Source organism: Sapajus apella, unplaced genomic scaffold (assembly GCF_009761245.1).
Source record: "Sapajus apella isolate SASKATOON/1434 unplaced genomic scaffold, GSC_monkey_1.0 scaffold5, whole genome shotgun sequence".
In the NCBI taxonomy this organism is placed as follows: domain Eukaryota; kingdom Metazoa; phylum Chordata; class Mammalia; order Primates; family Cebidae; genus Sapajus; species Sapajus apella.
In genome coordinates, this window is record NW_022436945.1 from 39,035,535 (window position 1) to 39,060,683 (window position 25,149).

Here is a 25,149-nt window from a genome sequence, read left to right on the forward strand (position 1 = left end):
AGTGGTATAATCTTGAGCAAGCTATCTACCCTTTGAGATTATTCATCTGTAAACTGTCAACACTGTGAAGATTACCTAGAAAGCTACATGTGAGGAACTCACCACAGGACTGGGCAGAGAGAAGTGTTTGATATAACAGATGCCACCTCAACACTCTCTACAACCTACTTCCACCTGCAGCCCGGGTTGTAAGATGGTTAAAACGCCCACCACACTAACATTCCATTAGACCACTAAAATGCCCATGAGAAATCAGGAAAGCTCAGATTGTCCCAGCCTAAATGATTTGTGGATTTCTCCCTAAAGTAAGTTTTCAGTCGGTTCTGATGACTACCCAACATTTATTCTTTGAGACAAATTTAAGGACAGTCTTCTGTATGTGTACATTGGATTCTTCTACCTTCAACCAAAATCAAGGGAACAAAATTCCTTTATCTATTCAAACACTCTTTGGTCTATCCAGAAGTCTACAAGGTGCTGTTGGGAGAAACTTTTCTGCTCCCAACTAGTTCCGTTGCTTGGGGGCTTGCAAATTAACAGATTAATAGAAAAAAAAGAACATTATACGTGCATGCAAGAACACTATAAAGAGTGACTCTCTGAACAGCAAGGGGTAAGGGTTTATAGATCAGATTAATGGTCTTTTTTTTTGAGAGTTTCGCCCACTGCCCAGGCTGGAGTACAATGGGGCGATCTTGGCTCACTGCAACCACTGTCTCCTGGGCTCAGGTGATTCTCCCGTCTCAGCCTCAGTTAGGGTTACAGGCACCCACCATCAGGCCTGGCAAATTTTTGTATTTTAATAGACAGGGTTTCACCATGTTGGCCAGGCTAGTGTTAAACTCCTGACGTCAGGTGATCCGCCCACCTCTGCCTCCCAAAGTTCTAGGATTACAGGTGTGAGCCACCACGCCCAGCCAATGGTATGTCTTAAGGCGTCAGAGTCAAACTATGAAAAGTTCTGATAAGGTTTATTTACAACATCTTGGGAGGTCCTAGTGCCAAGTACCCTTACATGAGGAACCCTCAGAAGAGGGTTTATGGCAGCTGAATTCTCAGTAAAGTCTTCTTTACTCATCAAAGTTTAGCTCAGGCCGTTTTTGTTTTTGAGATGGAGTTTCACTATGTTGTCAGGCTGGAGTGCAGTGGCATGATCTCGGCTCACTGCAACCTCTGCCTCCCAGGTTCATGCAATTCTCCTGCCTCAGCCTCCCAAGCAGCTGGGACTGCAGGCACATGCTACCACGCCCAGCTAATTTTTGTATTTTCACTAGAGACAGGGTTTCACCATGTTGGCCAGGGTGGTCTCGATCTCTTGACCTTGTGTCCGCCCTCCTTGGCCTCCCAAAGTGGTGGGATTACAGGTGTGAAGCCACCGCACCTGGCCTTAGCTAAGGCTTTTTGTCTGCAGCTGCTGTTTGTTCAGACGTTCTCAGATTAAAGTAGACTTGTGTCATACTGATGGGTTGTTAGTCCCTTCATTGCCCCATTTTAAACTTGACATGAAGTTTCATTGACAAGAAGCTATGCTGATTGCTGTGGAGATAAGACTGGGTACAGAGGTTGGGAGTTAAGGGATCTGCGAGATTTGTGAAAGAACCGAACATAGATTAGAACAAAGATGATTAAGCAGAGAAAAACAATTAAAAACACATAGCCCCATGATCTGAACCAGACTCCCCAATCAAATAATGGTATATTCTTCATGTTCTTGGCTATGTCTTTGATACGCTGTATATCAGACATTATATCTTCCGATTTATTTATATAGAGGCAACACTGTTTGCCAACAGTTCCACAGGCTGTTTGCCGTTGGGTGGTCGGTATATCCAAGACACGATCATTTGGGGATGCAGAGGCTAAACTGCTAACTTTTGATTGGTGTGCTTCCAAGGTCTGCTGAGTGGCACTGAATTCCTGTTCTATTGCTTTGGAAAGGTTTAAAATTGCCTTTTCTAAATCGGAAGTTCCCAAACTTGGAAAAAGGGCCCTTATTGTTGAATTGTCCTTGGGGTTGTAATATAGAGGTGGATTGTTTGTGTCTCGTTTGGTGCGTCTATGTGGTGTTACTTTATGAATGAAGGATCTCAGGTTTGTAATTTGGCTAGCATTTAAGGTAAGGTATCTGGTGAGAGAAGGTACCAGATACCCAAGTCCACATCGCCCTGACCATTTCGGTGGAAACCCTTTGTATACCCCATTGCCACATAAAATAAAGAGACCAGAGTTATTCACAGACAAGGTCAGATTGGCACCTGTGAGCCACCAGGTGGGGGTCTGGTGTCCATCATGACCTTTGTCATTAGTTATGCTGGCATCTGCACATCTCCATTTCCCATGAGCCTCTGTCAGCCCATAAGAGCAAAATATGTTGCGAAACAGCTGGTACAGAAGGCCTTTGGTTTGGTTTTGGCAGCTATATAGGCAGGTGTCATTACCTGACCAGGTCAATCCAGAATTTCGATCTACCCATTGGTAGTCTTGGGTACTGGGCAGACCAATCAAGGGAACCATTGAGCTGTTCCAGGTCCAGTTTGTGCAATCTGCAAACCAGGGACGTTGTCTAGTGCGTAGGTAAACACTTGTATCATCATAATCTTTCCTGGATTCCTTTGTAGTATCTATAGAGGGTGTGAAGGTGCCATCTGTAGAATCAAACCACAGTGTTTGAATACAATATTGTTTAGGTATGTTACCTAGGAAGGGTCCAGTGCCATTTTTATTTTCTACACAAAGAGAAAAATTTCCCTCCAATAACCTTACTTGAGCAAAGGATAGACCTTGAGCTTCCATGAAGGCTTCCCAGTGCGGAGTCACTTTATCACAGGAGGAAGTGGAGTGATTCTGCATTTCTGCTTGTAGATGACATACCCTTTCGTACATCCATTGTCCAGAATAGGTCCACCAGGTGCTTGCACTGGCAGGAACAAAAACTAGTTCGGGTTCTTCTGCATTATCTAGATGTTCACATAACCAGCAATTAGACTGATTAGTCAAGATAGACAGTGTTCGGAAAACTGGTGCAAGCAGGTGTTGAGGTTGCACTCGAATTATCAAAAGAGAAGCAAGCGTTAGCTGAAGCAGACCATAGTTCGACAGGGAACCCATAGTGGAGGAAAAGAGAGAAGCGGTTAGGTCAAGACAAACAAACTCCAGACGTTGGAGATTAAATGAAAGGGGAGAGTTTTGTTTAAATTTCGAAGTCAGAGAATTTTCCAGGTCGAGGAGGGGAGACGTTTCCGCTAGTTGGAGATGGCGATGAAGTTCTTGGTCTGAGATACTGTGTAAAGCCGACTACTTCATCTGCTCATGGAGCCTGTGAGTAGGTGCTGAAATTCCTCAACTTGAGGTAACCCATAGGCATGACCTTCCAGTTGTCATATGATGATCCTGATCTAGCTTGTTGTAGCTTGTATGAATTCAGGAATTTTATTTTGATGGCTGTATAGGTGGCTTCTTCTAAAAACTTTGAGATATATTTGGTCACCTGGTAGAAAAGATGGTAGGGTCTGTTAGTGAAAGCCACACATTTTTTTTTATCTGTTGTAAATATGCTGCAAGTATACTAATTACTGTATATAACTAGTTAGTGAATTGTATATAACTAGTCATTATATATAACTAATATTGAATTGTTCACTGAAGTCCCCATAATGCTCATTCTATGCTAGAAGGAAAGTTTTAGAGATCCCAGTAGGCACAGAGTAGCTAAGACTATTTCAAAAGCAGTCAATCCTCCTATTTGGAGTATTCCAGAAGTTTTTTTTTGTCTTACTTTTGTAGAGATGGGACCTCACTTTTTTTTTTTTTTTTTTATGGGGTCTAGCTCTGTTGCCAGGCTGGAGTGCAATGGCACGATCTTGGCTCACTGCAACCTCCATCTCCCAGGTTCAAGCAATTCTCTGCCTCAGCCTCCTGAGTAGTTGGAATTACAGGTTCCCCCCACCACATCCGGCTCATTTTTTGTATTTTAGTAGAGATGGGGTTTTACCATCTTGGCCAGGCTGGTCTTGAACTCTTGACCTCATGATCCACCCACCTCAGTCTCCCAAAGTGCTGGGATTACAGACGTGAGCCACTGTACTCGGCCAGGTGGGGTCTCACTTTGTTGCCCAGGCTGGTCTTGAACCCCTGGCCTCAGCTGATCATCCCATCTCAGCCTCCCAAAGTGTTGGGATTACAACCATGAGCCACTGCACCTGGCCAGTATTCCAGATCTTTATAAGGGCCAGGGTAATGCTTCTGGCTGTCTGAGTCCAGTTTATTGACAGATTTTTCCTAGAGTTCATTTTATGTTTAGATTTTTATACTTTACTTGCCTTGAGGATTGAGGATAGTAGGAGGTATAAAATTTTAATGAATATCCCAGAGTTTTGCAAGCAAGTGATTTAATTCTGCTGTCAAGTGAGTTCCTTGATCTCATTAAATTCATAAAGGAATGCCAAAACAAGAAATAATCTCAGTTGTTAGTTTCTTTTCCACTGTTATGGCCTTAGCACATCTAGTCGGATATCACAGTCCAACCATTAAACATGCAGTAAGAATAGTCTAAGGCTGGAGATAAATCTATAAAGTCCATTTAGAGTACCATAAAAGGCAGTGTGGGTCTTGGAGGACTCTTTGCAGTATACCTACCACCTCCAGAATCTTGGTGAGATTTACAAGTAATGCACTGGGAAATAATTTGCTCAGAAATGCTATGGATACCAAGAGCTAAATGTCTTTTGGCAGTTTGATCATCATATGCACATATGTAAATATCTTAAAATTTTCTGTATATTAATTATGTTCTGACTTTTTTTGAGACAGAGTTTTGCTCTTGTTGCCCATGCTGGAGTGCAATGGTGCAATGTCAGCTCACCACAACCTCCGTCTCCCAGGTTCAAGTGATTCTCCTGCCTCAGTCTCCCGAGTAGCTGGGATTACAGGCATGTGCCACATGCCCAGCTAATTTTGTATTTTTAGTAGAGACAGGGTTTCTCCATGTTGGTCAGGCTGGTCTCAAACTCCCAACCTCAGGTGATCCGCCTTCCTCAGCCTCCCAAAGTGCTGGGATTACAGATGTAAGCCACCATGCCCGTCCTATTCTGATGTTTTAAAAAACCTTTCCAGCTGAGGGCTGGGCATGGTGGGTCATGCCTGTAATCTCAGCAATTTGGGAAGCTGAGGCAGATGGATCACTTGAGGCCAGGAGATCAAGACTAGCCTGGCCAACATGGCGAAACCCTGCCTCTACTAAAAATACAAAAATTAGCCAGGCATGGTGGTGTGTGCCTGTGGTCCCAGCTACTCGGGAGACTGAGGGAGGAAAAACTGCTTAAACCCCGGAGGCAGAGGTTGCAGTGACCCAAGATTAGGCCACTGCACTCCAGCCTGGACAACAGAGAGAGACTCTGTCTAAAATACAAAAACAGGCCGGGTGCAGTGGCTCATGCCTGTAATCCCAACACTTAGGGAGGCAGAGGTGGGCAGATCATGAGGTCAGGAGATCAAAACCATCCTGGCCAACATGGTGAAATCGGTCTCTACTAAAATATAAAAAATTAGCTGGTGCACACCTGTGATCCCAGTTACTTGGGAGGCTGAGGCTGGGGAATCACTTGAACCCGGGAGGTGAAGGTTGCAGTGAGCCGAGGTCGCACCATTGCACTCCAGTGTGGTGACAGAGTGAGACCCCATCTCAAACAAACAAAACCTTTCTAGCTGGGGAGAGACTACGTTTCATGGGGGCTAGCCAATTCTCAGAGATAACAAGGGGCCAACCAGGAGCATGTCTTTGATATACAAACTAACCAATCCAGAGCCATATGTCCTCTATCTGGCCGTTACAAACAAAAGAAATTATTTGTCTGCCTTAATCATCCCAGGGCCAGGTGCTATGCAACTAGGGGACACGCCTCTACAGTTTGAAATCCAATGAAATCATTCAAACTAGCCAATCCTAAGCTGTTCACCCTGCCCTTCCTCTTCTTTCCCATGGAGGTTAGCAGGTACGTCCATGGCCTTGAGTGGAATGAAATGACCCAGGCCCCAAGCACATGACCAGTGGGTCTGAAGTGTTCCTTGGTGCCTGTTTTTCACCAAGCCCCAAATCTGGGTCTCTTAACAGAAAGGCAATCGACACTCATGGGCTCCCTTAGCAAAACAGCTGCTTCTAATTGGGATTGCAGACTTAAAGAAACTGAGACACACGATGAGCTGTGGATCAGGGAGCACTGCAGGAAGTAGTAGCAAACCCTTAAAAAAATCCTAAATCACCCTTTCTTATGCCCCTTTTAAGGCTGACACAGTGCTTTAAGAGGCTAACACAGAAGGGTAAAGTAAGTCTCCATAAAACCCATAGATGAGACTGTAAAGCTCCTCTTTGGAGGAGCTGGACTCCTGTCTGGAGTTACAGCTGAAGAGTTCGCTTACAATTTAAGCACCTTTGTGATATTTTTACATATCACATATGATGCATTCAAACTTAACCTTAGCTTCGACAGTGCATTAAAACCAAGTGTTGGTATTTCCTAGGCAGTAACAGGCCACCAGAATAGCATAAAGACTGCTTTCACCTGAGAACATCTGAAGTCTGGCTGACTCCAGTCATAATACCGCCCAGAACCAGATTTCAGTGGGTACGGACATTTGAACTGTTACCTAATTAGACCATGGAATGTCTCAGGTTACTCAAATTTACCTGCAAATACCTTTCGTCACTTGCCTTCGTCCTGATCTCAAAGACAGGTGTGCACACTTAGCAGCTGCTGGTTGTTGCTACCAATGCATTCCCAATTTTGCTGCCTTTGCCTAACCTCTACATGCTCTCCCAGGCACAACCACAGAAACCTTTACTGAGACGCTGAAATTAGCATTAGCCACCCCACACACCTGTTTTTACTTACTCAGTTTTGACAAGCCTTTCCATGTACATTGCTGTGAAAACAATGAGATAGCTGTGGCTATTTTAGGACAACTTTCTTCCTGTCAGGTAAATTCCATAGCATTTTTTTTTTTTTTTTTCTCTTTGAAACGGGTCTCAATTTTTTGCCTAACCTAGAATGCAGTGGTGCAAGCATGGCTCCCAGCAGTCTCGAACTTCTGGGCTCAATAGATCTACCTCTGCCTTCCCTGTAGCTGGGACTACAGGCATGCACCACCATATCTGGCTTTTTTTTTTTTAATTACTTTTAGTAGAGATAAGGTCTGGCCATGTTGCCCAAGGTGGTCTCTAACTCCTAAGCTCAAGTGATCCTCTCACCTTGGCATCCCAAAGTGCTAGCATTACAGGCATGAGCCAACATGTCTGGCCTCATAGCATGCTTTTCATGTCACTGCTCAGCACTTAGGAAAACTGATAGAACATCTTTATGAAATTTTAAGGCTGAGAAAGCTGCTACATGGGCAGACAAAAACAGACTCCCTCTCTCTACTCCACCCAGCTTGCGACCCTACCCTTATCTCTGACTCCTGTTCAATGTCGGGCAAATGCCCCGCAACCTAAAAAAGACATGGCTACCAAGAGGGGCCAAGCAATTATAAGATGGATTAGACATGGGACCAAATGGACTCCTTTGGCCAGTCAAGAAAATAAAGTATTATATGCACAAGTTCTAAAGACAGGAACCATACCAGCCATACAGGGCCACATGGGAAAGACACCACGATGGTCAGTGGGCAGAAGACCGTCGTGAGGTAAAGGTTTAGAACACAGCAACTGCCTTCCTGTTAAAAGAGCCGGATTCAGGCACCGGAAACCCTTGAGTCCCACTGGCCACGTGCTCGGGACTGGGTCATTTCATCCTGCTCAAGGCTAGGAACACACCTGCACTTAGAAGTGAGGCCGCCGCACCTCCGCAGACGTAGGAGACGAATTCCTGGAGCCCAAGGTCGGCCGGGGTGGGGTTCCTGTCGCCGCACGCGTGGCCGCCCGAAACCCGCTACACAGAGTAGCGGCGCGTCTGCAGTGGGGAGGCAAAGTGCAAACTTGTTACCGCGCCGGGACCTGGACCCGGATCCTCCCAGCGGCTCCGCAGGACGCAGCGCCTGTGCCGCGCGCGGCTCCCGGACAGGCACGGCCGTCCGCCCCCCGGGCCGCCGAGGGCTGCTCTATCCCTCGGCTCGGCCCCCGGGAGCAGAGGCGCTCCGGGCGGGCAAAGCTCGAGGAGACGCGGCGTGAGCCGAGGCCTTGCCCGGGAGTCCTCCCCGCCGGAGACCCAAGGCCAGAGACGCACTCACAGCGCAATAGCTCCGCGGGACAAAGTGGCCGACCCCCGCCAAGCCAGCAGACCAGCAAGAAGGCGCACAGCGGAAACTGATAGGCGGAGGAACGCTTTAGGGCTGAGGAGCGCACTTCAAATCCCGGGAAAGTCCGGGGCGCGGGCGGGGCGGGGCACGGCACGGCAGGGCGGACAGCCAATCCCCGGGAAGACTCTGGGAGGGGCGTGGCTGGGAGGTGGGCCGCGGGACGGGTAGCCAATCCCCGGGAAGACTCTGGGCGGGGCGGGGCTGGGAGGTGGGCCGCGGGGCGGGCAGCCAATCCCAGGAAACTTCGGGACGAGGGCGGGATCCCGGCGGGACAGGCCCGGCCCTAGGCCCCGGGTGTCCTCTGTCAGCCGGGTCTGGCTCCCGCGGGGTGGGTGAGAGACTTGGCGACCTTCCACGAGGCATCCTTCGAACCGCGGTGACCCTGGGCAGTAGAACCGACTTCTTCAGGCGCCCTGCTGGGCCTTGGCCCTTGTGGTTCTGGTTCTGTTTTTCACTGTATGATTGAATAAGGCCAGAGATGAGGAGAACAGTGATTGTGAAATAAAGTGAGAGGTAAATACTCAATTCTTGGGAGCAATAGCCTTGTTGTTGGGATATGTTTATTCATTTACAGAATTACTGAGAACCTACCATATGGCAAGCACTGTGATAGACCTGAGAGCAAATAGTGAAAAAAACAAAAAACAAAAACCCAAAACAAAGACCTTGCCCTTTTAGTGTAGTAGTGAGGGATGAGAGCTTTAATCACCGTTAAACATCTAAGACTATCCCCACCTTGACTTTCACACTGCATTTCTATAGGAGAAGTAAAGGCTGGCAGACCTGGCAACTTACCGCCCTCCTGTAGATTGCAGGCATGGAGTGGAGGAATCTCTCCAGAAGACATTGTTTTTACTTAAACACGCTCAAACACCCACCTAAGTCACTATACCCCACACTTACTCCTTGACCAAGACCCTTTCACATGTAAATTCTAGAGTTGTAAAACCAAGACTGTTTCATATGTAATTTCTGAAACTGTAAGACCAAGACCCTTTCACATGTAATTTCTAAAACTGTAAACCCAATTCCCTTTCACATGTAATAGCTAGAGTTGTAAGGCTATATAAAGGCAGAGGTTTTCTTTGTTGGACGAGCTTGGCTGTTAGTAACGATGCCACCTTGCTCTCGGTGGAATAAATCACCCCTCCCTTCCCAGTTTGGTGTTCGGTGTTGGAGAGGTCTGTTTCTCGAGGCCACTCCTGCTACAGTAGATACAACAGACATTGACACACCAATCATGTAAAAATGTAAAATTACCACTTCATAAGAGCTGGAGTGGTGGTGTCAGGGACCTAGCTGTGAGTTTGAGGGAGGGATAATTAAGCAGAAAATTGAAGATCCATTTATAAAGCAAAGGAGTGGAGCTTGGGGTAGAGGTAGAAGAAAGAGGATGTATAGTGTGTGTGCTCTAGGAAGGAGCTCAGTGCATCCATGGACATGTAGAAAGGCTGCTGTGACTTCTACACAAAAAGCCAAGGGGTAAGGTGGGGTGCAGAGAGATGCAGGATGAGGCACGATATAATCTGGGCTACAGAGAGGATGTGGCTGGAGATGCTGGTGACTGCCAGACCAATGTGGACCTTGTAGACCACGTTTAAAATGCCCACAAATGATGCTCAGTAATAATGTGCTGTATAAATGCATGTCAATAAAAGTTGATATTTGCAAGACTGGCATGTGTTCAGGCCAGCATGTTAACAGCTAATAATTGCTAACCATTATTGCACACTTATTTCATTCTCTGCACTCTTAAATGTGCTTTTTCTTTTTTCTTTTTTCTTTTTGTTTTTTTGAGACAGACTCTTACTTTGTCACTCAGGCTGCAGGCTGGCGTGTAGTGGCACGATCTTGGCTCACTGCAACCTCCGCCTCCCGGGTTCAAGCGATTCTCCTGCCTCAGCCTCCGGAGTAGCTGGGATTACAGGTGTATACACCATGCCCGGCTAATTTTTGTGTTTATTTAGTAGAGACAGGGTTTCACCATGTAGGCCAGGCTGGTCTCAAGCCCCTGACCTCAGGTGATCCACCTGCCTTGGCCTCTCAAAGTAGTGGGATTACAGACGTGAGCCACTGTACCTGGCCATTCTCTGCACTCTTTTAACTGCTTTATATAGATTATCTCCTTGAATTTTTCCAGCTACTCTACACAGTAGGCATGATTACATTTCTCATTTGGGACAGGACGTGGTGGTTTACACCTGTAATCTCTGTGTCTGGGAGACTGATGTAGGAGGATCACTTGAGGGCAGGAGTTTAAGACCAACCTGAGCAACATAGCAAGACTTCTCCTCTTAAAAAAAAATTACATGGGTGAAGTGGCTCACACCTGTAATCACAGTGTGTTGGGAGGCTGAGGCAGGTGAATCATAAGGTCAAGAGATCAAGACCATCCTGGCCAACATGGTGAAACCCCATTTCTACTAAAAATATAAAAATTAGCTGGGCATGGTGGCATGTGCCTGTAGCCCCAGCTACTTGGGAGGCTGAGGCAGGAGAATCGCTTGAACCCGGGAGGCAGAGGGTTGCAGAGAGCTGAGATCGTGCCGCTCTACTCCAGCCTGGTGACAGAGTGAAACTCTGTCTCAAAAAAAAAGGAAAGGAAAGAAGAAAGAAAAATTAGCCTGTTGTGGTGGCGTGTGCCTGTAGTCTCAGCTACTTGGGAGGCTGAGGTGAGAGGCAGTGAGCTATGATAGGGCCACTGCATGCCTAGGTGACAAAGCAAGACCCCATCACTAATTTTTTTTTCTTTTTTTTTTTTGAGACAAAGTCTCACTCTGTTGCCAGGCTAAAGTGCAGTGGCACGATGTTGGCTCACTGCAATCTCCACCTCCCGGATTCAAGCAATTCTCCTGCCTCGGCCTCACGCGTAGCTGGGATTACAGGCTCGTGCCACCACGCCTGTCTAATTTTTGTATTTTTAGTAGGGATGGGGTTTCACCCTGTTGGCCAGAATGGTCTAGATCTGCTGACCTCATGATCTGCCCGCCTGGGCCTCCCAAAATGCTGAGATTACAGGCATGAGTCACCACACCCAGCCTCTAAAATTTTTGTTAAAAATCTTCATTTTGCCCTTGAGGATCCAGATATCGCTAATATTGTGTGTGTGATTTTTTTGTATGTGTTTGTTTGTTTTGTTGTTGTTGTTGTTGTTGTTTTGAGAGCTAGTCTATTCCCAGTCCAATAGTGTAGATGGTTAGTGAACGTATTCGGAAATCTGAGCACATCTAATCGGTGTAGCAGCTCATGACTCAAATGCCACTCTAACAGCTGAACACTTGTGTGCACAAACACAAATTTAGAAAATCGAAATTATAGCTGCAATGGCAAGATGGTAGACACAGGATGGCAGCATGGAATCCTGAAGTTCTGTAACATTGAAGGTGCTTTTCTTTAAAAGCGTGTAGGGCTTAATTTGTAATGCTCTAAAATCCAGAACTATATTAAGGTGGTCATATGGGAAGTTGCATGTTGACCTGCTCAACCTAAATAATACAGCTTCCTCTCTTGTAGAATTTGATGATATTGAATATTGCTTTTTAAAAAAAAAATTTATTAAAATGATTACATACTATCCACTATGCTTGGCATCCAATGTATTCTATGAAATCACTATACAAATTAAAATAATAATTTATACAGTATGGTCAATCAGACTAATTAGCATAAGAAATGCTAATTAGTCTAAATTAGAGTAGAGCTGAAATAAATGATTGAATTATATTAAAGAAAATTGAGTGAAGAGACAGACCAGCTTCTTCTGTAGCATGATTTTAATGAGACTGCTGAGTTGAGTTCTGTTCTACATCAAAAAGGGAACACAAATCTCTTGAGGTTCTATTTCTGGCTCTACCAAAGGCTTTGCTGTTATGCCCAGAGCACAATGAAACCTGTTATTTTTTTTCCATCTGCAAAACGCAGGCAACATTTTTAGCCTTTTTCACAGGAGTAGCAGGATTGATGAGCACCCACAAATGACTTTACCTATTTTGTAACTGCGAATGCATTCTTATTGCCATATTTTCATGAGAAACGAACATCTGCTGGTTTTTTCTGATGAGGCTAAAACTTTCAAATCTGGAATACGTAGGTTATCAGCTCCACTTTAAAATTCCAGTTCCAAGTTTAAACAAAAGGAGAATACGATAAATAGTTCAAGTACCAATCAAAACAGTAAGAAGGAAGTGAAAGCGTTGCCTTATAAATTGAGATCTATTTTTTTTTTAGAAACATACTATTTCTATTCTGTAAGATTAGTAAGAGTATCTGAAAAACGTTATTAAAGCTAATGTCAAACGAGGCTGGTTTGCTGGAAAAGATAATTTCAAGGTAAACTGGTATGTCCTTGAGAGTTAATATGGCAAGCCTGTCGAGAAGTTTGTAGTTTGTATTTTATTTTATTTAGAGACAGAGCCTTGCTATGTCTCCCAGGCTGGAATGCAGTGGCCATTCACAGGCATGATCATAGCACACTACAACCTTGAACTCCTGGGCGTGGATGGTGGGCATGTCTTGCTAGAGAGCAGTAACTCAAGCAGACCCTGAGAATTACCATGTGTTTCCCTGACTGGTTCCTTGGAACACAAGTCAAACAAGAAATTGAAGGCCTTCATTTTGAGCTGAGTGGGGGCTGCTAAGTAGAGGTTGCCAAGCAAAAGTTCCTTTATAACCTATGTGTTGTTCGCAAATGGCAGTGGTTTTCCTGTCCAGCATGCTACTCCTGGATGCGTGGTATATAAGTCCCCAGAATAAAACTGCATGTCTCACCTGCTGTCTCCAGGTTTTTTTTTATAGGCCTCTTGGTGACTGTACCCTCCCAGCTTCCCAGCTTGGGGGTCCAAAATGACGGGGCTCAAGCAATCCTTCTGCTTTGGCCTAGCTGGGACTATAATCATATGCCACTATAGAGGGTAATACACTTTAGAATGACTCTTGATAACTCTGAGATCTTTGAATCAATCCCAGTACTGGGCTGGGCGTAGTGGCTCAGGCCTGTAATCCCAGCACTTTGGGAAGCCGAGGTGGGTAGATCTCTTGAACTCAGGAGTTTGAGATCAGATAGCAGTAACTCAAGCAGACCCTGAGAATTACCCTATGTTCCTAGGTGAATGTTTGTTTAGTGTTCTGAGCTATTAACCCCAGGAATGGCAAAATCAGATGTTTACGCCATACCTCTAAGAGCACCTGGACCCTAGCTTGTTCCTTGGAGTGCAAGTTGTACAGGGAAGTGAGGGCAACATGGAGAAACCCTATCTCTACAAAAAATGCAAAAAGTTATCTGGGTGTGGTGGTCCATGCCCGGGGTCCCAGCTACTCAGGAGGCTGAGGTGGAAGGCAGAAGTTGCAGTGAACTGAAATCATGCCACTGCACTCCAGCCTGGGCAGCTGAATGAGACTCTGTCTCAAAAAATGAAAAATAAAAAAAATCCCAGTACTGATGCTGAGGGTCTGAGGGTCTGGGATTGATGTACATGAAATGAGAAACATTCTTAAACTTTGTGATTACACAGATTTACAGCTAGTCAAAGATACTTTTATCCATCCTAGGTGACTGTGACTGGCCTGTACCACAGTGGGAGAGCTCAGTCCTTATTTCAGCAATTGGGTGAGACACACGTTGTGATTGGGCTTGTTTTTGAAAGAGTCCAGGTCAGAATCACAGGGAAGGAAATCAGCTACTTCAAAATATTGAACTGCTTAGTGAGAGTGCTTAACTTCTCACTCATAGATTCCACGTGGAGGAATTGGCAGTAGAATAAAGTGCCTGGCTTGCCTCAGCTTCCTCCCTCACTTTTCCCCTGGGAAGAAGGAGCATTATTTTCTGATTGGTGTGTTTCAAGAAGGGATTGCCCAGGGAATGGCAGCCTCTTCCTGCCTCCAGGCCTCTGAGATTGCTGACCTGCAAGAGGTAGTGTAAATTTAAAAAAAAATTTTGTACATTTTTATGTATATCTATAAAAATCTTTTTTTTTTCCTTGAGATGGAGTCTTGCTCTGTCACCCAGGATAGAGTGTAGTGGCACAATCGTGACTCATTGCATCCTCAACCTTCTGAGCTCAGGTGATCCTTCTGACTTAGCTTCCCAAGTAGCAGAGACTGCAGGTATGCACCACCATGCGTGGGTATTTTTAAAATTTTTTTGTAGAGATGGGGGGAGTCTCACTATATTCCCCAGGTGTCGAACTCCTGGCCTCAAGCCTCCCACCTGTACCTCCCAAAGTGCTGGGATTACAGGTGTGAGACACTGCACCTGGGTAGTGTGAATTCTATTTTCTGCAGCTGAACCCATTCGACATACTTACTTGGTGCTTCTGGCCAAGCTGTTGTTAATGTTCATTATGTGGACTCCAGGATGGATTTTGCATAAAGAATGAAGACAACATCTATTCATAAAATTCCCCCAAATAAACTATCACCTCATTTCAGTAACTTAGAGAAGAAATTGCCTTCTTCATATAAACTGATACTGAGATGAAGTTGGACTTGCTAAATACTCTGTTTTTTGCTCTTGCTCACATTCTTCTATACTCTTGATGGCAGTGTCTGTGGACACGCAGAGTGAATGGAGAAAGTGTAGTGTTTTTACATTGGAACTTTCCTACTGTTACAGCACAGTAGCTAACACATGTTTGAAACTCAACAAATATTTGTTGAATGAATGACTTATTACATTCAGACTTAAACTGAAAATGTTTAATTTTTATTTATTTATTTATTTTGAGACACAGTTTTGCTCTTGCTGCCCAGGCTGGAGTGCCATGGTGATATCTTGGCTCACTGCAACTTTTGCCTCCCCGATTTAAGTGATTCTCCTGCCTCAGCCTCCCAAGTAGCTGGGACTTCAGGTGTGTGCCACCATGCCTGGCTAATTTTTTGTATTTTTAGTCGAGACGGGATTTCACCACGTTGGCCAGGTTGATCTCGAACTCCTGACCTCAGGTGATCTGATCCACCCTCCTTGGACTCCCAAAGTACTGTGATTACAGGCACTGTAATCACAGTGTGCCACTGCACCTGGCCAAAAATGTTTAAAATCATTGTAAAGTATTTTATGATGCCTTTAATCAGAGTCTAGTAGCATGGTGGGTTACTTACTGACCCAGCCCGGGAGTCTTACCAAGCTCATTTTGAAACAGACCCATCATGGAAGTCATGGGTGTGGAGTACTGAGAAAGCTTTTAAGCATTTATCACAAGAAAGAGGGCACTACCACGTTAGCCTGGATCTCATGTTTCCAGGTGCAAACAGTTAAAAAGTTAGCGTTCATCCTGGACACTGATTGCAAACAAAATGATATCAGCTTTCTGTTTTCCGGGGTCCAAAGCTCTAGCCTATGTCCTATAATGGCTGTCACCTTGTCAGTCACTTCACCTTTAGCCTGTGTTTAATGAGCCCCTTTCTATTAAATGTGCTTCCTGTCTTCTTGGACCTTCTTACATCACATGTTCCAACTGCCCATCCTTGCTCTAGTTGACCTGCTTCCCAATTGTTCTCCCTCTTTCTTCCCAGACTCCTGAGAACTCTTGCTTTTAGCCACATGGGTGAAGGGTTATCTGCACATTTATTCATGCTCTTAATCAACAACAGGAACTTGCGAGCACCAACTGTGTGCTGGGCAGTGGGCTACGTGCCGGGGATGCAAAGATGATTAAAACATGGTCCTAACTCTCAGAAAGCTTACAGGTGGTGATGATTGTACAATAAGTGATGAGGTCAAAGCAGCACCGGGCACTGTGGGGGACAGAGATGACACATCAAACCAGGCTGAGAAGGGTTCCAGGAGCAAGGCTGCCTTCCCTCAGTTGCCATGTTCCAGAAGAGCATCTATTTATGAAGGTAAAATTGAGACTCCTGATCAGGTCCTAGAACCAGACTGGAAGGAAGGCTTTGTGTTCCTGGGAGAAAATGGATAGGTAGAGGAAGGAAAGTTCTGAAGAGGAGAAAATTCTACGGACATCCGGGAAAATATTAAGTATTTAGATTCCTGGGCTTAGAAACAACATTTGTACATCTTTGTGATGGGGCACTCTTTTAAAATTAGACTTGGGGAACTGGATTAAGTGGAAAAAAATATATTAACTAAAATTTGTTTGTAACACATAGGAAAAAATTGTGTGTGTGCGGTAGATATTTTTACTGCCATTTTAGGGGTGCTTTATGGTTTCCTAACAAGCTCTGATTATTATAAAGCACATACTTGTATAGACAAGTTGAGGGAAAGCCTGACTGACATTAACTTCAAACATGCTGCTGGGAAGAATTTTTTTTTCCTGGTTGTCTTTGAAGTGAAGATCAGAGGTGATTCTTTGTCACCCAAAAAACTTTGATGTTTTCCTGCATTACTGCTCGGAGCCAGGATGTAAACACTAACATCCACAATCATTTTATGATTAGGTGAGAAATTTGTTCAGGAAAATGTAATTTGTTATTGCTCAGCTGTGACTTTAAAATGTCCCTGCGTGTCTTGAAGGGAAAGCTAGCTCTAGAACAGAAGAATTAACATCCATTAATGAAGTCTATTTAAAAATGTGTTTAGCTGACAGTGAATGCATCAAAGTGGCAATGGAAGAACTTGCTTTAGTACAGTTGGAGTGGGAGGGAGTCAGAATCCGTCAGACTGCTGAGCGTGTGGGATGGAGCCTGAAGTTTTGGAGCTGGACAGGCTCAGCTTTGAATTCTAGCTCTGACATTTATTAGCTATTTGTCATAAAGCAACTTACATCCTCTTGGGTCCTTCATAAAGAAAATGAGCATAATAATACTGTTAGAATTCAGTACCTTTACATATTTAAGGTACCTAATATGAGTAGATGCTCAAAATGGTAGCTATGTTGATCTTGAACAAAATAGTCATTTCACAAAATTTTTACTCTGAAGTGTCAAATGATATGGCATGAGTTTTAAATGTACTAAATACCCCAAATGTCTTACTTTGCCCAGCTCTTCCTGGTATGATATTGGCTTCTGTTTTTCCTGATTGACATAGAAGGCTGAAGGTTGTGGAATGTGACTCACTGAGTGATGTGGGTGAGACCTGGTAGAGACCCTTTGGTCCAGTCCCACGTGTTGATACCTGTGGTTTTCCATATGCTATATTAACAGATGCACAGATGATTTCTGGTTATTGCTGGTTCTTTCTCACACATGCTAACCTCTCCTTAATTTATAACCTAATAGATACAGAAAGAGGTGAAGGTAGTGCCTATACATTAAACAACTGAATGGTCCTCCAATCTATGAGGAAGTCCTACTGTGCCAAAATAATAGGAAATTGATGAAGGAGAGAAACCCCTTTCTGGCCCACCGGCACAACCAAATCCATCCACCCAACCATTCATCCATTACCATGTGCTCAGCAATGGGGGACACAATGTGAAGCAGACACCAGCCCTCACAGAGCTGACAAGCAGTGGATCACGGGGCCGACTGATTTGTTAGACAGGATGCCTTTGTATCAGGTGAGTAAAAGAGCATTCCATCCCAAATATGCACCCAGTATAGAAAACTTGAAAAAAAAAAAAACCCACACAAATACGAAGACAACGATAATCACCTTTAACTTACTTCCTAAAGCTAATCATCATTAGCATTTTGGTGTAGTTCTTCCTTAAAGTCCTTGTGTTTGTGTATGTGTGTGCAACATGCAATCCACATTTTCTATCTTGTTTTATTGTTCACTTAATATTATATCACGGGCAGTTTCCTATGCTGGTAAACTAAAATGATTTTTAGTGGTTGCTTGATGTTCCATTTCATGGATCTACAAAATTAATTTTTGCCATTTAGACTGTTTTTCTCCTTATTGTTTGCTATTGTAGTTAATATTAAAATAACATCTTTACACCAAAAATTATGCCCAAATCTCCAGTTTTTCTTTAGGGTAGATTTCTAGAGGTGTACGTTTTTGGATCACTGGATATGAAAGTTTTGCTGTTTTTGCCAAATTACTTTCCAGAATGGGAAATATTTCATTCTAGAACATCTGGATAATTTAAGCAGTGCTTTGGTTTAGTGTTTGCTGTCATGTAAATCAATCACAGTGACATACTTAGCTGAATGTTGGTGTTTTTCTTTTTTTACAAGTCAGTATTTGGACAGAAGCTTTTTAAATTACAGGTTACAGAGGGTGGTTTTGAAGACTTATGCTGAAAACAATGGTCCCTTTTTAGTGTTTTTCTTTTTTGTTTTTTCCCTTTCTTTCTACTCATCTTTCTCATTCCCTCTTCCACTTTTATTCATAGCAATTCAAACTTCCCCATCTCTACTCACGCTCTTCCACTTACACTGGTAACCCATGTTCACAGTCTGGAATGTCTCCTTCCATAATTTCCCTCTCCTACCTGTAATTTTTTTTTTTTCTTTTTTTTGAGGTGGAGTCTTGCTCTGTCACCCAGGCTGGAGTGAAGTTACACAATCTTCACTCACTGCAACCTTGACCTCCTGGGTTTAAGCAAGTCTCCTGCCTCAGGCTCCTGAGTAGCTGGGACTACAGGTGCCCACCACCACGCCCAGCTAATTTTTGTATTTTTAGTAGAGATAAGGGTTTCACCATGTTGGCCAGTCTGGTCCTGAGCTACTGACCTCATGATCCATCCGCCTCAGCCTCCCAAAGTGCTAGGATTACAGGCGTGAGCCACTGCGCCCAGCCGTTGGATTTTTAACTATTTTTAAAATGCACTAAGTTTGGGTTAAAAACCAACCACCAAAATGGATTTCAACACAGCTCTAAAGCCAAGAGCGTGCCTGGCTCTCCCAACACAATGACTCCTGGAGACCAGGTGCCCACAGGCTTACGTCCCCTCTCAGCACTCAACAGTGAGTTGATTTTTTTTTTTTTTTTTTTTTTTTTGAGACGGGGTTTCACTCATGTTACCCAGGCTGGAGTGCAATGGCGCGATCTCGGCTCACCGCAACCTCCGCCTCCTGGGTTCAGGCAATTCTCCTGCCTCAGCCTCCTGAGTAGCTGGGATTACAGGCACGCACCACCATGCCCAGCTAATTTTTTGTATTTTTAGTAGGGACGGGGTTTCACCATGTTGACCAGGATGGTCTCAATCTCTCGACCTCGTGATCCACCCGCCTCGGCCTCCCAAAGTGCTGGGATTACAGGCTTGAGCCACCGCGCCCGGCGGATTTTTCTTTTTACAATAAAAAAAGCTGAGTTATATTGCATAGGAGTACCAGAAACTGCCTCATTGGAAACAAAAACTATTTACATTAAATAAAAAGCCTGGCCGCAGGCTGCCTCTGCCACATTTACAGCATGGTGCAATGCACACGGTGACCAAACCATGCAGGCAGCTTCTGGTGCTCACGCCACGAGATGCAGGCTTGCCACGTGAGAGTAAAGCAGAGGGCGAGAGGAGTGAGAGGGAGTGGGGTCGCGTTCACTTCTGGTTCCGGAGCTGATTGACAGCGAGTCCAGTCCTCCATAGAGCCCGTCACCGCTGGTGGCGCGGGTAGTCTGAATATACCAGTTCCTGTGGCTTAGGGAATGCAGCCTCAGCTTGTCTGTGATCTCGGCCGCATTCATGGCATTGGGGACGTCCTGCTTGTTGGCGAACACCAGGGGGACAGCATCCTCATGAGCTCCTCACTGGCCTCCTTCACGCGCTCTCTTTCATTGCCGTCCACCACGAAGATCAGGCCTTGTGTGTTTTGGAAGTAGTGGCGCCACAGAGGCGGGACCTGGTCCTGGCCACCCACGTCCCACGCAGTGAAGCTGATATTCTTTCTTGTACTCCACGGTTTCCACGTTTAAGCCTACGGTGGGAATGGTGGTCACGATCTCGCGCAGTTTAAGCTTGTACAGGATCGTGGTCTTTCACGCAGCATCCAGTCCCATCATGAGGATGCACATTTCTTTTTTCTCAAAAAGGCCCTTGAAGAGGTTGGCGAAGATGTTCCCCATGCTTGTGGACAGGTGGAAGGACACTGGCCAGGGACACCTCAGCGGCTGCTGCTCGGAGCCAGGCTTTGGTTTCGCTTCTGGCCTTACTCATTCTTTCTAACTACTTTTGGTGCTCATTAACCATCACTATTTCTCCCTCAGCTACCCGCCCCATCCTGCTCACTACTCTTCCCAGACTGTGGAAACCATCTTTCTACTCTCTGTCTCCATGAGTTTGTTTTAATTTTTAGCTCCCACAAATAAGTAAGAACATGTGAAGTTTGTCTTGCTATTTTTTTTTTTTTAGAGACGGAGTCGTTCAACCTCCACCTCCCAGGTTCAAGCGATTCTTCTGCCTCAGCCTCCTGAGTAGCTGGGACTACAGACACCTGCCAACATGCCCAGCTAATTTTTTGTATTTTTAGTAGAGATGTGGCTTCACCATGTTGTCCAGGGTGCTCTTGAACTCCTGACCTAGTGATTCACTTGCCTTGGCTTCCCAAAGTACTGGGATTGCAGGTGTGAGCCACCGCACCTGGCCAAGTTTTCTGTGCCTGATTTATTTCACTTAAACATGATGACCTCCAGTTTCATCCATGTTATTGCAAATGATAGAACCTCATTCATTTTTTATGGCTGAATAGTACTCCACTATGTATATGTACCATAATTTCTTTATCCACTAATTTGTTGGCAGACACCTGCATTAGTTCCAAATCTTGGCTATTATAAAAATGCTTCAACAAGCATGGGAGTGTAGATATGCCTTTGATATCCTGATTTCCTTTCTTTGGGGTATATGGAGTTTCATGTGGCAATGCTACAAGAAAGAGCATCAAGTGTCCAGGGACAGCAATGTCTAGTGAAATCATGGTTTCTTCTCCAGTTATAGCATCATTTTGTCTTTGGAGTGTAAAAACATTCATTGCTGCATTAAATGAGCTAATCTTTTATAGTTGGCCCTTGAATAACATGAGCTTGAACTACCTAGGTCCAACCAAACCTGGATTGAAAATACATTATGTGGCCAGGCACAGGGGCTCATGCCTGTAATCGCAGCACTTTGGGAGGCCGAGGTGGGCGGATCACTTCAGGTCAGGAGTTTGAGACCAGCCTGGCCAATGTGGTGAAATCTTGTCTCTACTGAAAATGCAAAAATTAGCCAGGTGTGGTAGTGGGTGCCTGTAATCGCAGCTACTTGGGAGGCTTAGGTAGGAGAACTGCTTGAACCCAAGAGATGGAGGTTGCAGTGAGCTGAGATTGTGCCACTGCACTCCATCCTGGGCAACAGAGTGAGACTCTGTCTCAAAAACAAAACCAAACAAACAAAAAAGAAAATACATTATTTGTGGGATGTGTAACCTGTGTATATGGAGAAACTTTTCTTATTTGTGAGTTCAGCAGAGCCCAATATTGGACCTGAGTGTGCAAGAATTTGGGTACATGGAGAATGTCCTGGAACCAATCCCCATGTATACCGAGGGTAACTGTATTTTGGCTATTTGCATATATATGCATAAGTGAGGTTGGCCAGTAACTCTTTTCTTTCCCTGTGGTTTTTTTTCAGTTGTTGTAACTGATTTTGTAAGCCAAAATCATTTTCTGCTGCTTGAGCAAAGGAATCCTGGCTGACAAAGTGTTCTCTTCAGATCTTGTTTTTCATGTAATTTTGGTAATTCATAATTTTCTATTTGTTTCAAATAGGAGCAGGATTCTGGTTTTTTTTTTTTTTTTTTAATCTGTCACCTTGACTAGAGGTCACCTGTTTGTGTGTGTGTGTGTGTGTGTGTGTGTGTGTGTGTGTGTGTGTTTGCATGTTGCTAGTGCACCAAGTTCCTACCTTCGTTTTCATTTTTCAGATTAATTTGTTATAAAAACTTATTCTTGACTGAGTCCTGAAAGCAGATAGATATTCATAGGTGGTTAGCATAATCTCTAGTGACCTCCAGCTGTCCCACAACTACCCTCCGGGCAGAAATCCTCATCTCAGTGCAGAGAAAGTATCCATGCCTTCGGAAAGTGACTCTGTTCAGCATCTCCATTAATTCAGAGAGGACTGTGGAGATCTCCCCTGGGAGGAGATGGGGGGTTTGTGTGTGGACAAATGTCCCTAATGACCATATGACTTGAGAGATTGTCACAGACAGGATTTACCAAAGTGGGACTGTTCCCAGCCTTTCCCTGTTCCCTTCTTCTGTCCTTGTCTTGCCTTTGTCTGTTCAACTTCTCCCCTTCCCCACCTCCAAGTGCTGTCTTGGCTTGCTGATTTCTGGGAATTTGGGAAGCAACATAGAGAGAATGATGTCAGGTGCAGACCTAGCTACTCAGGAGACTGAAGCAGGAGGATCCCTTGAGCCCAGGAGTTCAAGTCTAGCCTGGGCAACATGGTAGGATCCATCTCAGAAACAGAGAAAGAGAGAGAGAAACAGGGAGAGAGATGGGGGTGGGTGGGGAGAGAGAGAGAGAGAAGAAATAGAGAGAGAATGGTTATGAGTGACAGAGCAGAAAAGAAGGTAGGAAAGAGAAAAATAAGGCTTCTGAGAAAGAGGAGCATCAAGATTTAGAATAGAACCACCAGGTTCTAAGGCAGTGTTAGAATGTAAGCAATAGGAGCCCTGAGTTGATGGGGAAGTATTCCTGTGGGATATGAATTGGATTCCTTTATTGTTCTTCCAAAATACAATTAATGACTATAAGTACCTTTTAATGACCTGATTTCTTGACTTTTTTCTTTAAATGTGCTTAATATTTAATTCAGCAACATGAGCCCCAGGTTCATTTAGATTACACTTGGATAACCACCTTCTTTATTCACTTGGGTCATTAACTCTTATGTATGACTAGTTGGGTTATTCGCCTTTCCACACAGGTGAACTGCCCAGTACTTTTTGGGGAGGAGGGAAACACTTTTAAGGAGCTAAGCATAGATTGGCCTCTCCTTGGTTGGCACTTTTCATCTTTTACTTATGCTGGACTTTAGAGTGAGGCTCAAGAATTCCAAATACTATGCATTGAGTATTATTGAAACATTCTTTTTGTTGTTGTTGAAACAAGGTCTTCCTTTGTTCCCCAGGCTGGAGTGCCATGGTAAGATCACAGGTCAGTGTACCCTCAACCTCCTGCACTCAAGCAATCCTCCCACCTTGCCTTCCCAAAGTGCTAGGATTACAGGCATGAGCCACCATGCCTGGCTGTTGAGTAATTCTTGAAATATATTTTATCAGTGGTAATGGGGATTTTCAGAACTTGTATTTCATTGTTTCTTTATTGATTTATATGTGGCATTGTTTCCTAACTACCCCCAATATCCTTTTCCACTTTCTTCCTTTCTAATAAAATTCCTGACGTTTAGGTTGTATCAGTGGTGCAGAACAAGGATTACATTTTCTAACTTCCCTTACAGCTAGGTGTAGCCATGTGAGTAAGTTTCAGCAATGGGATCTATGTGGAAGTTGTATGCTGTCCTTCCAGGATTTGTCTTTAAAAGGAGTATCCACCCTTCTTTAAATCTTCTCATCTTTCCGTTGGTTGAAATGTAGGCATGATGGTTGGAGCTGAGCAGCCAACTTGGACCACAGAGTAAGGACCCTAATTTTGAGGATGGTGGAAGAACAAAACAGAAGAAATCTGAATCCTTAATCATGGTGGCGTCACCCTATCAGCTGGGTCTGTTTTCCTATGGCCTTGTTACATATGCAAGAAAAAAAATGTTTGTCTTTTCTTGGGTCCTCTGTTATATGCAGCCAAATCTAGCTCTAAATTATAAATATGCCAGGTATGCAACCATATATTGTTTGATATGATGTAAAAACACACTTCATTTCTGTTTGTTTGTTATGCATATTGTCTAGTCCTTGGAAACCCCAAATAATTTGGCATCATAGTTGCAGATTGAATAACTGGAGAACTGTTTAAGAGTATAAGTGGCAAGATGATTATTGTTAACACTGATGGGGGCCTAACCAGCAGCAGGAGGGTCCATTCTTCTAATAGAAACTTGATAGTTTTCAGATATTTACCCACCCATGTCAACACAGTGCAGGGGACGCTGACTGTGTTAGTCGGTATTTGCATTGCTATAAAGAAATATGTGAGACTGGGTAATTTATAAGAAAAGAGGTTTTCAGGATCTAGAACCAGAAATATCATTTGACCCAGCAATCTCATTGCCCAAAGGATGTAAATCATTCTACTATAAAGACACATGCACATGTATGTTTATCGCAGCACTGTTCACAATAGCAAAGAGTTGGAACCAACCCAAATGCCCATCAATGATAGGCTGGATAAAGAAAATGTGGCAGCTATACACCATGGAATACTACGCAGCCATAAAAAAGAATGAGTTTATGTCCTTTGCAGGGACATGGATGAAGCTGGAAACCATCATTCTCAGTAAACTAAGACAGGAACAGAAAACCAAACATTGCATGTTCTCACTCATAAGTGGGAGCTGAACAATGAAAACATGTGGACACACTGAGGGGAACATCACACACCAGGGCCTGTCGGGGGGTGGGGAGCAAGGGGAGGGAGAACATTAGGACAAACACCTGATGCAGGCGGAGCTTAAAATCTAGATGACAGGTTGATAGGTGCAGCAAACCACCATGGCACATGTATATTTATGTAACAAACCTGCATGTATCCCAGAATTTAAAGTGAAATACAATTTTAAAAAAACAGTGAAAAAAAAAAGAGGTTTAATTGGCTCATGGTGGCAATGTTAGTTTGTACTTGCATTGCTATAAAGAAATGTCTGAGATTGGATAATTTACAAGAAAAGAGGTAGATTAACCTGCAGAGGCTGTACAGGTAGCATAGCACTGGCGTCTGCTTCTGGGGAGGCCTCATGGCAGAAGGTGAAGTGGGAACAGGCACAGCACATGGCCAGAGCAGGTGCAAGAGAGAGTGAGGGTGGAGGTGCCACACACTTTTAAAGACCAAATCTTGTGAGACTCACTATTGTG

The 25,149-nt window shown here is 44.3% G+C and overlaps 1 protein-coding gene, 1 long non-coding RNA gene and 2 pseudogenes across 2 annotated transcripts; 1 reads left to right on the top strand and 3 right to left on the bottom strand.

Annotated features, from left to right (window-relative positions):
* Window positions 1–1,434: 1,434 nt before the first annotated feature.
* On the bottom strand, window positions 1,435–8,339 carry ERVMER34-1 (endogenous retrovirus group MER34 member 1, envelope). The gene is made up of 3 exons (XM_032274164.1): window positions 8,221–8,339; window positions 7,808–7,943; window positions 1,435–3,487 (listed from the first exon to the last, which is right to left on the bottom strand). Exon 3 carries the CDS (start codon window positions 3,106–3,108, stop codon window positions 1,525–1,527), a length of 1,584 nt encoding a protein of 527 aa, XP_032130055.1. The 5' UTR covers window positions 3,109–3,487; window positions 7,808–7,943; window positions 8,221–8,339; the 3' UTR covers window positions 1,435–1,524.
* Window positions 6,267–6,399, top strand: LOC116548844 (annotated as a pseudogene).
* A 5,925-nt stretch (window positions 8,340–14,264) lies between the features above and the next one.
* On the bottom strand, window positions 14,265–20,546 carry LOC116548722. The gene is made up of 2 exons (XR_004267519.1): window positions 20,504–20,546; window positions 14,265–14,330 (listed from the first exon to the last, which is right to left on the bottom strand). It is a non-coding gene; the product is annotated as an uncharacterized LOC116548722 (long non-coding RNA).
* LOC116548721 lies at window positions 19,677–20,270 on the bottom strand (annotated as a pseudogene).
* Window positions 20,547–25,149: the final 4,603 nt, after the last annotated feature.

What these genes read in the sequence shown, in the direction of transcription:
- ERVMER34-1 (XM_032274164.1), bottom strand. Translation starts at nt 3,108, where the DNA reads ATGGGTTCCCTGTCGAACTATGGTCTGCTTCAGCTAACGCTTGCTTCT.